At 35.6% G+C, this 12,655-nt stretch overlaps 1 protein-coding gene across 8 annotated transcripts in view; it reads left to right on the forward strand.

The window, feature by feature from the left end:
• The window catches only part of RASAL2 (RAS protein activator like 2), a 386,187-nt gene that overhangs the window by 294,259 nt on the left and 79,273 nt on the right, over window positions 1-12,655 (forward strand). For all 8 annotated transcript variants that reach the window (XM_036916767.2, XM_036916768.2, XM_036916772.2 and 5 more), the window contains one exon: window positions 4,000-4,106. In XM_036916767.2, coding sequence (XP_036772662.2) covers window positions 4,000-4,106 — 107 coding nt within the window. The remainder of the gene's footprint in view (window positions 1-3,999; window positions 4,107-12,655) is intronic.

The following is a 12,655-nucleotide window of genomic DNA, read 5'->3' on the forward strand; positions in this document are numbered from 1 at the left end:
ATAACCTTTCTCACTTAAGATATTTTCAGAGACTTTCAGAACCCAACTTTAGTTGATATGGTAAACTCTGTTTTACCCTTTACTCTATTTCCAAACATTATAATATTCCAGAATTGTTTCAGTCACATTCATTATTCAAAATCCTGAGAAGAAAATCATTAAGAAAGTGTCAGTAAGTGTATCGATGTAGGGTTTCTATGTGACTTGTACCTTTTGGTGAAGTGTATTTGACCAGGTGGTTTTTCATTTGCAGAGTAAAAGCTAAAGTCTTTACTCATAGGCCTACAAAGCTTATGTGATCTGAACACACCTGAACCAGTTCCTCTCAGGCTTTTTTGCCACTCTTTGTCACCCCACTCACTGACAGCTAATCCCGTTGGCCTCGCTGCTGTACTTTAGCCTAGAAGCTTTGTGTTGGTTTCCCTGTATGCTGGCTTTCTCACTTCTTTAAGTATTGGCTCTCACTTCACCTTTTCAATGCAACGACCTATTCACTATAATTACTATAGTGAAATCAGTATATCTCTTCATCTCCCTTATACTGTCCTGCTTTTTTTTCCTCCTTGAAACACTTTTTGACATCTGCTTCCTAGTAAGTGACTAAAGACAGTATGTTGAGAAAATGATGTTATAATACTAAAATTTTGGTTTAGAGTGTGTTTTTTCCAAAAAGTTACTTTTGCATCCAAGCATATAAATAAATTCATTCATCTTCTCTTCATCTCTGGTTAATCTGAATAACCCAGTTTATTAATGAAGACCAGAGCAGGAAATGTGGAATGGCTTACACAGAATCACACAGAAAGTTGGTGGAGCTCCTAAGAAAAACACCCAAATGTTCTCTTTGTTCAATGCATAATCCTATGTAGAACTGTATTGGAGGTTATCTCTCCTTATTAGAAGTTCTCACCTCATCTCAGTGCATACCCAAATGGCAAAGGAAATGAAGAGATAAAATTTAACCAGGCTTTTTATAACTTACTTTTTGCTTTTCAAAAATCTGAAGATGAAAAGTATTATTTTTAGAGGATGAGAAAGTGGACAAAAAGTTTCAGACCTTTATCTACTGAACAATATTATAAGTCTCTTGTCTCAGTGTAGAGAGCAAGCATATTTTAAAATGACTAATTAAATATTGTGTCTATGGAAGGAACAATAACTTTTACAGCAGGTGAAAATAATGTGATAGAATGTAGGATGAGTCTGGGTAGGGGAGCAAGCTAATTTTGGCCTACTGGAACTAGTAGAGATTTTCCTTCCAACTCAGCAGAAATGTAGCTTTAAGAGCGTAGTGGCAGCTTTCCTTTCAGCTTGGAGATTTAAAGTTAAAGGTAACTGGACCAGTTTAATATGCAGGCCTGCCTGTGACCAATCCAGCAAGTTGTTCATTCTGTTCTTGCTGACGCTACTACCCTGCTTCTAAGTGGATGTTGGCTCTTGGGGTTTATGTTCTCTCAGCTTTAAAATAGTTATGAATCTTCTGAGAACTAAAACCTGGATTTTTAGAGGCCTTTTCTTTATGAGCTGTTGAAGGGGCACTGTTGAAGGGGCTGAGAAAGTGAAGAAGGGTAGACACCTTCCTCTGATCATTAGTTGATTTAGCTGACCCCATTTCCTTTCTTTTCCCTCTTTAGTGGCGGTTGTTCAAACTTTAGGAATAATTTATGATTTTTTTTCATGATATAGAAAGAGAATCTAAAAGAAAATGAATTCAAGTAACATATATGTTAGAGCTTGGAATATGGTTGTTCATTTTAGCCAATATAATTTCAAATAGTTAAAAGCACTGAAATATATTTGTTTAATGAGTTCACATGCCTGAAAACTAAAATTAGATGTTTGGAAGAATGTGAGGAAATAAGTTTCAATTTTTCCCCTGAGCCACAGCCTTGCAAATTAAGGATCATTTTATCCTTGCTAATGGTACTAGATCATTTTATCCTTGCTAATGGAATTAATTTTTCTCCCAATTTAGTTTCTCCATCAATTGTTCAGAAATTAAAGTTTATTATATTGTAATAATCAAATGTATCTTCTAATTAGAGGTAATTTTCAGAGGAAAGACGAGATTTTCTTCTACCTTTACCACCCTTCCTCCCCACTGCCTGCCCCTCATAAAGAATTGCCTAGCTTGGATAATCACTTTAAAGTCATGTTCCTGAAGTCTGAAGGTCTTGTTGTTCAGTGTGCTTTGACAAATTAATTTGTTTAAATTCAGTGCTTTGTGCCATTTCCATGAATTTTAGCCAATTATACTGCCATAATTTTTTTTTTAGAAATGTGCATTAGAAGTCATGTGTGCCTAATTCTGAAAATGGCTTTGTACATTAAGGCTCATTTAACCACTGATGGTTAGAAAGAATTTGAGAGACTTAAAGTTATTGGTTATAATTTTAAGACACATTAACAGCCTGGAACTTTGCTGTACTACAGGCATATAAGATGTTATGTTGTCAACCCCTCAGTCATCAGGAATATTGCAATTTGGCTTATGTCTTATTGGTCAAGATGTCACAGAGAAGATATATTTAGTCCTAGAAAGAAAATCAGTGTCCAGCATGCAAAGACTAATAGACTAAGCACTTCCAGGTGGATTTTCATAGGAGGGATTGATTTGTGTGCATTACTGGGTCTGTGTAAAATGGTGTCCTTTTGGCACTAGCTGAATATAAATTTCAGTAAATGTTTTTTCTTGCTGCAGGTTCGTGTAATACAGCTCAGTTTTCTGTAACTGAGGGAAGGCAGCGGCTGGGCGTCTGCTAATAGCCTGAAAGTAACTAATGAGGATGTGCAGTCGGAAGGATTGATTGAATAGCTGCAGTCCTGTGTGTTTCTTTCTTGCTTGCTCTCTCTGCAAGCTGTAGAGAGGGAGGGGGAAGAGCAAGACACAGGGAGGGAGCGAGAGAAAAAAACGCTTTCTCTTAAGTGGAAGTAGCACGGATCCCAAGGGCTAGGAGGCCAGAAATGCAAGTTTAAATTGCATCTATCTTTTAAAGGGAGAACAGCAGGAATCAAAATGTCAGTCTCCGGAGTCACAATTTACTCCTTATTTTTTAAGATCTGGAAGATAACACAGAATACTTTTTTTAGGATGTGTTTTTTTTTTTCTTGTTCATGTTGAGATTATCTAATGTTATCTGAGAAGCTGGATTCCTTTATGTCTGTCAGTTGAAGTGGAGATGGGAAACAGTTGTGATAAAGGTATAATATGTATATATCTGTCATGTGTGTGTGTGTGTGTGTGTATGTGCATATATATGCATATACATATCACTGAAAAATTTTTTTGTAACCTTAATGTAATATAGTAATTAATTTGGATAATATCATGTCGATGTTTCTGCAAAATCCAAAGCTTATTAGGTCAGTTTGAACAGATTTAGGATTCCAGAGGAAGATCTTAGTAAGGTTATATTGCCAGAACAAGGAGAAGCTCATCTATTTTTGTATCTGCATAGGCATATATGTTATTTTATCCCAGCAGCAGCAGCTTTCTATCTTCTCATGGCCCTTTGGTTGCAGTCTGGTGAATCACCTTATCTGCACATAATTGAACTTTGACCTTTGCACACACCATCAAATCATGTGCAACACAAGACTATATTTTGTTCACTAGAGTATCAAAGATTTCACTGGATTCTACTAATTCCTATATTGCTAACAAAGAAGTAGATTCATACACTGTGAAATGCAAATATTAAGTGAATTTACAGATATTAAACATAGCTCGGAGGAAATTGCTGTTTGTAATTTCCTATGTGCACAGATAAAGATATAAGCTGTCATGCTAAAGCAGATTATCTTAACTCTGACAAAGTCTCCCTAGTGTCTTGATAGTTCAAACACCACAAAGGTAGAAAGAAATTGTATGGAGTAAGAATGTAATGCACCTTTAAAGAAAACTGATTTTTTTGTGGGTGGGGGAAGCAATAATTTTACAATTTAGTGGAAGATCCTAAATTTTGGGTTCTTAATGATGTTTGTTTCCTTCTTTTTCAGAGGTGCCGGCAGAAAGGTCCCCCCGCAGACGGAGTATCTCAGGGACCAGTACATCAGAGAAACCCAACTCCATGGATACTGCAAATACCTCACCCTTCAAAGTACCAGTAAGGGTTTTCCTTTTCTTCTTAGAGTTAGAGATAGTTACTAAAGAATCAAAAAACACTTTGCTCCTCAAGCATTTCTTTCCAATATTAAGCTTAAAGGACTGAGTTGTATATACATTCATTTGTGTAGATTAAAACTGTGGCTAATGTCCACTACTTTCAGTATAAGGTTTGTTAGGTTTTAGGGACTGTTATTTTCACTTGTGGGATATTTCTAAACTATGTAATGGAATACATTGAATTAAAATTCCTCTGAACTCTAGAGTGTAAATCTTTGCAGGATGTCCTCTTATCAAGTAACTGGCTAAAGTCTATCACAATTCTCATGATAGGTGCTGGTGGAATTCTTTTTTTAGAGAAAGGATGGGGGATATGATTTTTTTTTTTTAATTTTCCAGACCTAGAACATAAGCAGAGAATGATGAGAGCAAGGTATCAAAGAATTAGACAGTTGTGAATTCTAATCCTGAAACCTGGCCTGTTCTTTGCTTAAGCCACGTTTCAGATGATGATCTAAGTGTTTAAGAAATAGGCTGGAAGAAATGCCCTAGTTTAAATACTCCTTAAACTAATGAGGCAGTACCAAGTGTCAGTATTAAGTGCAAAAGAATGCTGAGATGGAAAGGCAGTAAATGATCAGGTCAGCTGACCACCAGTTGCAGGCCTGGTTTGGATCTTTCTTTATTTACTGAATAAGAATTAAAGTTCTTAATCATACCATTTTATCAAAATTCACTGTTTTTAAACTTGAGGAGAATTACTTCCATGAAGCTGGTCATTATTGTAGGTACAATGGAAATCAGTAGTATAAAGCTGAAATAGACTTTTCTATTGGGAAAAAAATATTTTTTTCTTTTAATTCAGTCAAGTTAATATGTTGTATTCTGTATTTATGTATGTAGTACAATACATTTTCTTTTTAAGTTGGGGTGACCTTTTAAGTAGAACTGATATTTTGAGATACAGAAGCTGGCATTTATTTATAAGTTAACTGAAATGAATGTTTACTTTGGATTAACACTAAGGAGCAAGATTTCCCCTTATTGTATCCCAGTACTTCTTAGAGTTTGTGGTTATCTGTTACTGTGGCATCTTTCAAATTTTTATAAAGTGTCTTATTTTTAAACATAACAACTAAATATTGGATTAATATTCTAAGCAAGTTATGACAGGAGTTTTAAACTATCAGATTTATGCCTTTTACTAAATTTCTTTGTTCCATAAACATGCTACCTATTTAAATCTTTTCTTTTCTCACAAATGGAAAAAGCATTTTTTCCTCTCCCCTTCTTGTTTTCTTGGTGAGACAGAAATCAAATATAGTGAACCTCACTCTGTGCAGAGTCTGGTGAATAGGATTGAGTTAGAATTTGAAGTTTTCATACCATCATGCTAGAAAGGACTGGTGAATTCTTAAAAAAAATTTTTTTTAAGTTAATAACTGAAGAAGAATATCCCTTTGTAGTACGGTAACATTAAGTACCTCCTATATTGAATCTGAAGTTCATGGTGAGCTTTTAAAACTTTAATTAATTAGGAACAACAGTTTTCACTTAGATTTAAATAACAAGGTGAGTAGCTAATTTAAGGTTTGTCTTAATAATTCTTGAGTAAAAGTAGTAAACTAATGATGCTTATACGTGGAAGGCTAGTACTTACAAACCACTCACACAGTTGTTATTCTTCTGACAATCTCAGCACCTCATGGATTTAGAAATACTGAGGCAAAGAATGGGCTTCTGATGACTAGCAAATTACAGTCACAAAATCCATGCCCTTAGCTCTCCAGGAAAATTTAACCATTCACAAGACCTCACCTAGATGGTTATTTGAAAAATAACCATCAGAACACACTGATTACAATTTTAAAAAAACAGTGACTTAGAAGGAGGAGGCAGAGAAAATGAAAAGCAAGGAGTCATAAACACAACCTGAATCCACTTAGGATAAAGGCAAATGGCCTTATATTTACCCGTATTCCTTAAGAGTTACCATGGTATCACTGGATGGATAGTATACAGTACAGTAATTGTCATTGGTAATAATGATCCTGAATCATCAAGAAAAAGTGAAATTCTATTTGTTGTGCTGGCTTTTTAAAAAAGTGGAACTTTGACGTATATATGGCATGATACATATCCATAGAGAATATTTAACATCTTAAAGATACATGATGCTCATAAAACTTGTTATCTAGAAATATCTGATTTGTGCCGTATTTTATTCCTTGATAATGGCTGGATAAATAATTTATATTCTTATAAGAGAAACCAAAATATGCTGGCTGATTGAGGTGCTGCAGTTCTTGAATGTCTGTGGAAGTACATTGTATTTTTAAAATTTCCATATAATACTAACAGCTAATGTGACACACATCAGTTAAATGTATTGCTGATAAGAAGTATGTCTAGTTTTCAGAACAGCGGAAAATATTTTTGTAATTAACATCACAATGGACTCTGAATATGGGAAAGCAGTACAAAAAGGAACCAAACCTTGAGAAACTTAACTTGTTATTACTATACAGTATCTCAAAGGTCATTTCCATGTTCACTTTATGAAGCAGTAGAAGTGAGATTTAAGCCTAAGTACTTGTGGCTCTGGGATTAGGTGTCTTTACTGTGGTGAACAGCATGTTCACTACTCATCAGGTGGTCCCAAAAAGGAGCTAGTAGTGGACTCTCCAAAAGGGCCTCATTCTTCCTAGCTCCATTTTCAGGCTTACTGAGAGCAGATGAAACAGGTTTTAGCAAGCCTTCACTGAAATTATTGACAATGACACACTTATTGAGCACTTATTTTAGGCAAAGTATTGGTAATTCACCAATTATTAATACTTCTTGGCACTCTTATTTGGTACAGGGAAAACAGAAATGAACACAACAGAATTTTCCACTCTCAGAGAACTTAGGTCTATAGCAAGAGACAGAAAAATGACCAGATTCCTAAGGAGGTAGAAAACATGTAACACAGGGGTTTAACAATGCACCGTGTAAGCTGAGGCTCTGCCGGGGAGTCAAGGGCTGAATAAAAATAATTGACAGGGGAGGAAGAGCATTCCAGACTGAGGGACCAGCATTTTAGAAAGATACACTTCATAATATATCTTATATCCAGGGGATATAAGAAGGGTTCAGTGAGGCAGGAATTGAAAAGTATGTAGGCAAAAATGGCAAGAGAGAAGGCTGGAGAGATAGGTTGGGGCAAGACTGTGAGGTTTGTTTGTCAAGCTTAACTAGATATATATATATGGCTGGTCACTAAAGCATTAGAGATTTGTTTATTGAAATGTTTGTCTTGGCTGCAAAGCTAAACCAAGTTGTATAAATACTGTGCAGTATTGGTAACTTACTTGACTCTTCCTCAAATGACACTTTTTCCTCTTGCTATCTCTATCTCAATTCAGGATGGTTAGGTAGGTAAGGTGCTGTCATTCCATAGAAGGCCAGCCCCGCACCCACCCCTGACTATCAGCTGACACTACTGATAGTTCTAGAGTAGTGGTTAACCTTAGGAAGACCCAGGAGAATCCAGTGGGTAAGAGTTGCTTATATCCTGCTGACTGCTGTTAGCTAAGGCAGAAAGGAGCCAAGGAGTAATTATAGTAGTGAGGCCAAAGCAGGGAAGCCCAAAACTTTTTGTTTGTTTGTTTTTTTATTAAGGTATTGTAGATATACAATCTTATTAAGGTTTTCACATAAGCAGCATTGTGATTACTACATTCACCCATATTATCAAGTCTCCCACACACACACACCCTTGCAGTCACTGTCCATCAGTGTAGTAAGATGCTATAGAGCCACCACTTCTCTGTACTATACTGCCTTTCCTGTGACCCCCCTACGTTACGTGTGCTACTCATAATGCCCCTAAATCCCCTTCTCCCTCCCTCCCAACCCCACTCCTGACCCCCTTTCCTTTAGTAACTGCCGGTCCCTTCTTGGAGTCTGCAAGTCGTCTGCTGTTTTGAGGAAACCCAAAACTTTTGTGTATCTTTCTCATACCCCCAAATTTTAATTTTGAAAACAAAATGGATAACTAGTTCAGCAATGTATTCACATATACTCCTTACTTTGTCTAAGCCATCTTTTCTTTATGCAGGTGGTAGACAGAAAAGTCAGTAAGTTTTAAAATACGTACATAAGAAGTGAAAGAGGAAACTTATATGGCCGTGAACGTATAGGTTAAGGCAAAGTCTTGGTTTTTAAGAAAGTTCAATATATTTGTACTTTTATCTAATCACAACCATAAGAAAAAGCAGAGATCTGCAGGAGACATTTTCTGTTCTTCCTCCACTCCCATTCCTGTTTCTTCACCTTAATTCCAAAAGCAATTATTTGTTCCTCATTAGACAATAATTATCTCTTCCACTCATCTGTGTATCTATCCCAATGCCACACACAGTACCCTGCATATAGTAAACATTCAACAAATAATTGTAGAGTAGATAAAATATGCATGAATTATCAAAGCCCCAGAATCTAGTGAGCCTCTCTCACACTTTTTCTCTTGGTACACTGGTGCAATGACTCTAATAGAATAGATTACTAAACCATTTAATAACTGCTAAGAGATTATTTGGAATAATGAGTGTACCTGTGCAGAATTGTTACATTTCTTTTCTCAACAAAGAAAGATTTCAATTTATATTTGTACAGGACTATTGTATTTTATGTATAGAGTGTATACTGTGTCTACTTATATTGGGAAATGAAAATAGATAAGATTATTTAATGATTTGTTTATCACTTATTTCTTTGATCCCTTTATGTGTCATACATATGTTTCAGCTCACAATGTTTTTGCAGATCTAGGTTTTGACTATGAAATTCTTCAAGAACAATTTTAGTCATTTGAATAGTTTTTGCATCTTTTTAAAGATCCTATTTTTCATTTTTTTCTTTAACATATTGCTAGATTTTCTGCCTTTGTGAAGATTTTCTGCCTTTGTGATATTTGTGTTTTCCTTTAAATAAAACATCTATAGTATGTTTTATACATTGTTAAAACTATATTTAAATGATGTTATAGGGTGCTTAGGAAGAAATGAGTAAACTAATGAAAAGTTATCCAGGTACTTAAATTTAATTCAGAAGAAGAAAATGATCATGTCTTGTAATTGTATATATTTGTTTCACATTACACAGCCTGAGTTTTTGGAAGAATTAATTTTAAATTTTAAATAAATATTAAAGTTCTTTCTTTAATATTTGAAATTTTAAATAAGTTATTAAAGTTTTCTTTAATATTCTATTTATAAAGTTCCTACTGATATTTATGATTTTTATATCACTTCTCCTTAGATGATGCCATCAATTTAGCTTTGGCTAAAAGAAAGCTGCTTGTGTTCCGGGCCAGGTGCTCGGCTTCATTTCCATAACACAATGGTCTGAGTTGGCCTTCCATGTGAATATAACACAATGCAGTTGCAGCTGCTTCATTTGTATTAGCTTTGAGCTTGGCTCTAAAAGAATTTAGGCACTAAAATACATGCCAAGACAACCAGAAAGCATAGTTGAACCAAGGCAATGCTGACTATCCCTTTGTAAACCCTCCTCATGTTCTTGTCGTAGCGACACCTGAACATTACCAATCAGACACGTTAGATACAAAAGACTGTCCAAAGGCATAACCTTTTGCATAGTTTTTAGAAGAAAGTAAAGCTTTTGGAGAATAAATGTAGATGAAGTTAAGTTCCTATGTAAAAAGAAACATTATATCCTTTCTTCAGTATGGAGATTGGGGCTCAGTTGGTATTGGTCTCTTTTTTCTCTGTAAGATCAATAAAATCTTCATTTTTCCAAGTTAAAGACACAGAAAGCTTCATACCCACTTAATAAAGACCAGAAGTGTTCATTGTCCAAACCAGTGGTTTTCATCTCTGGCTCTACCTAAAAATCACCTAAAGAACTTCAAGAAAATCTATGACTGCCTGGGCTCTACTAAGGCCAGTTAAATCTCTGGACTAGAACCCAGGGTTAAATATTTTTTAAAAGCTTCCTAGTTGATTCTGAATTGCAACCAGAGTTGAGGACTTTGTCCAAATGATTGACTAAAATATTAGGAACCCATTTTAGTTAGTGTCTTCCCCATGAAAGCCAGTGCTTTCTTTAGTTACTTACCTTCAGGTCTGGGATAAGAAACCAACAGGGTATTTTCTCAGTGGCCTGCATGCAGTTGGTCACAAATTGTTGCATTTTTGTACATTAGTTGCCCTTCTAAGTAATTGCCAGTCAGTCAGATAACCAGTGTAAATTTATAAAATACTTGTTTTATTGTGGCATAGTGACCTCTGACCAACCTAAAAAGTCTCACTCATAAGGGTAAAATAGTCAATTTGAATTTGTAATACTCAAGCTACAATACAATTTTAATTTTTGCATCCTCATTTGCTGTTTTAGTCCAGGACACTTAAAGTTCTGTCCTCTGCTGCTTAAAGATTCTGCATCCATCTTTCTTCCTTCTCTTTACTGACCACCTGCATATAGTTAAAATGCTTAATAGTATCATCCTGTAGGTGTACCTCTACACTTATATTCATATGTGTATAAATATATAATATATGAATATATTTGCATATTATACCTTTCAAAATATTAAAACCAGAGGTAAAAATAATATGATAAACATAGAGGTGTCAAAAAAGAAAAATAATGGTCTGAAGATATTAAATATAAACTCTACCTTTAAATCATTTTGTAATCAGAATGGTATAATTTAAAAATCTTTTAGTTTTATTCTAGAAAACATAAAATATGGAGCAGAGAAAAAAAGAATAAGAGTAGATAAAGGTCAGATAAAGGTCAATGCTTTTAAGGGGGATAGATAGGAGATAGGAAATACTTGGAGGAAAGGAAGCAGGTATGGCAGGGAGTATTGCCATCATTCTAAAGTTCAAAGAGTCAGAAATGATGGAGACTCCTCAGGCTACCAGTTATCCTAGAAGTAGGTTTGCAGCAGTACTAACTAGCAGAGATTCCAGCTTACCTGCCCAGAAAAAGAGGGCTGTTTGGCAAAGAAGATGGGGTAAACTCACTTACAGATATTGTTGTGGATAGCGTATTCTATAAGTCCCTCTTTCTCAAAGCAAAGATATTTTTCTTCTGCTTTAATGGGGGAGTAGAGGCTTAACACCTTTCATTTAACAATTAGAAATAAAAGTTTTGAAGGGCTAAGGCCCACTTAAAAGAGCAAATAAGTAAAATTGATATATAGGATATTTTCCTCTTTCACAGAAGTTAGGAAGCTAGCAATATAATATAGAAGGGAAACCTTGCCAACCTCTTGATTTTGCTAGGGTTAGCTGTACAGAAAGGTATTTTTGGACTTCTCAGCTATACCTATATTCAGCAAGGTACAGCATTGCTGGTAAACAATAATACCCCTGAGGTATCTACCTGCCATCAGTCCTTAATTCTATAACCAATGCCAGTACCTTTCCACTGGATTTTTAAAAATCATTTATCTACAATTACATGAAGAACATGTTTACTAGGGTCCCCCCTTCACCAAGTTCCCCCCACAAACCCCATTACAATCACTGTCCATCAGCGTAGTAAGATGCTGTAGAATCACTACTTGTCTTCACTGTGTTGCACAGCCCACCCCATGCCCCACCCCCACATTATACATGCTAATCGTAATACCCCCTTTCTTTTTCCTCGCCCTTATTCCTCCCTTCCCTCCCATTCTCCCCAGTCCCTTTCCCTTTGGTAACTGTTAGTCCATTCTTGGGTTCTGTGATTCTGCTGCTATTTTGTTCCTTCAGTTTTTCTTTGTTCTTATACTCCACAGATGAGTGAAATCATTTGATACTTGTCTTTCTCCACCTGGAAAATTTCACTGAGTATAATACCCTCTAGGTCCATCCATGTTGTTGCAAATGTTAGGATTTGATTTCTACTTATGGCTGCATAATATTCTATTGTGTATATGTACCATGTCTTCTTTTATCTATTCATCTACTGATGGACACTTAGGTTGCTTCCATTTCTTGGCTATTGTAAATAGTGCTGTGATAAACATAGGGATGCACCTGTCTTTTTCAAACTGGGCTGCTGCATTCTTAGGGTAAATTCCTAAAAGTGGAATTCCTGGGTCAAGTGGTATTTCTATTTTGAGCTTTTTGAGAAACCTCCATACTGCTTTCCACAATGTTGAACTAATTTACATTCCCACCAGCAGTGTAGGAGGGTTCCCCTTTCTCTACAACTTTGCCAACATTTGTTTTTGTTTCTCTTTTGGATGGTATCCATCCTTACTGGTGTGAGGTGATATCTCATTGTGGTTTTAATTTGCATTTCTCTGATAACTAGCGATGTGGAGCATCTTTTCATGTGTCTGTTGGCCATGTGAATTTCTTCTTTGGAGAACTGTCTGTTCAGCTCCTCTGCCCACTTTTTAATTGGATTATTTGCTTTTTGTTTGTTGAGGTGCATGAACTCTTTATATATTTTGGATGTCAAGCCTTTATCGGATCTGTCATTTATGAATATATTCTCCCATACTGTAGGGTTCCTTTTTGTTCTATTGATGGTGTCCTTTGCTGT

The sequence above is a fragment of the Manis pentadactyla genome, chromosome 9 (assembly GCF_030020395.1).
Source record: "Manis pentadactyla isolate mManPen7 chromosome 9, mManPen7.hap1, whole genome shotgun sequence".
Classification (NCBI taxonomy): domain Eukaryota; kingdom Metazoa; phylum Chordata; class Mammalia; order Pholidota; family Manidae; genus Manis; species Manis pentadactyla.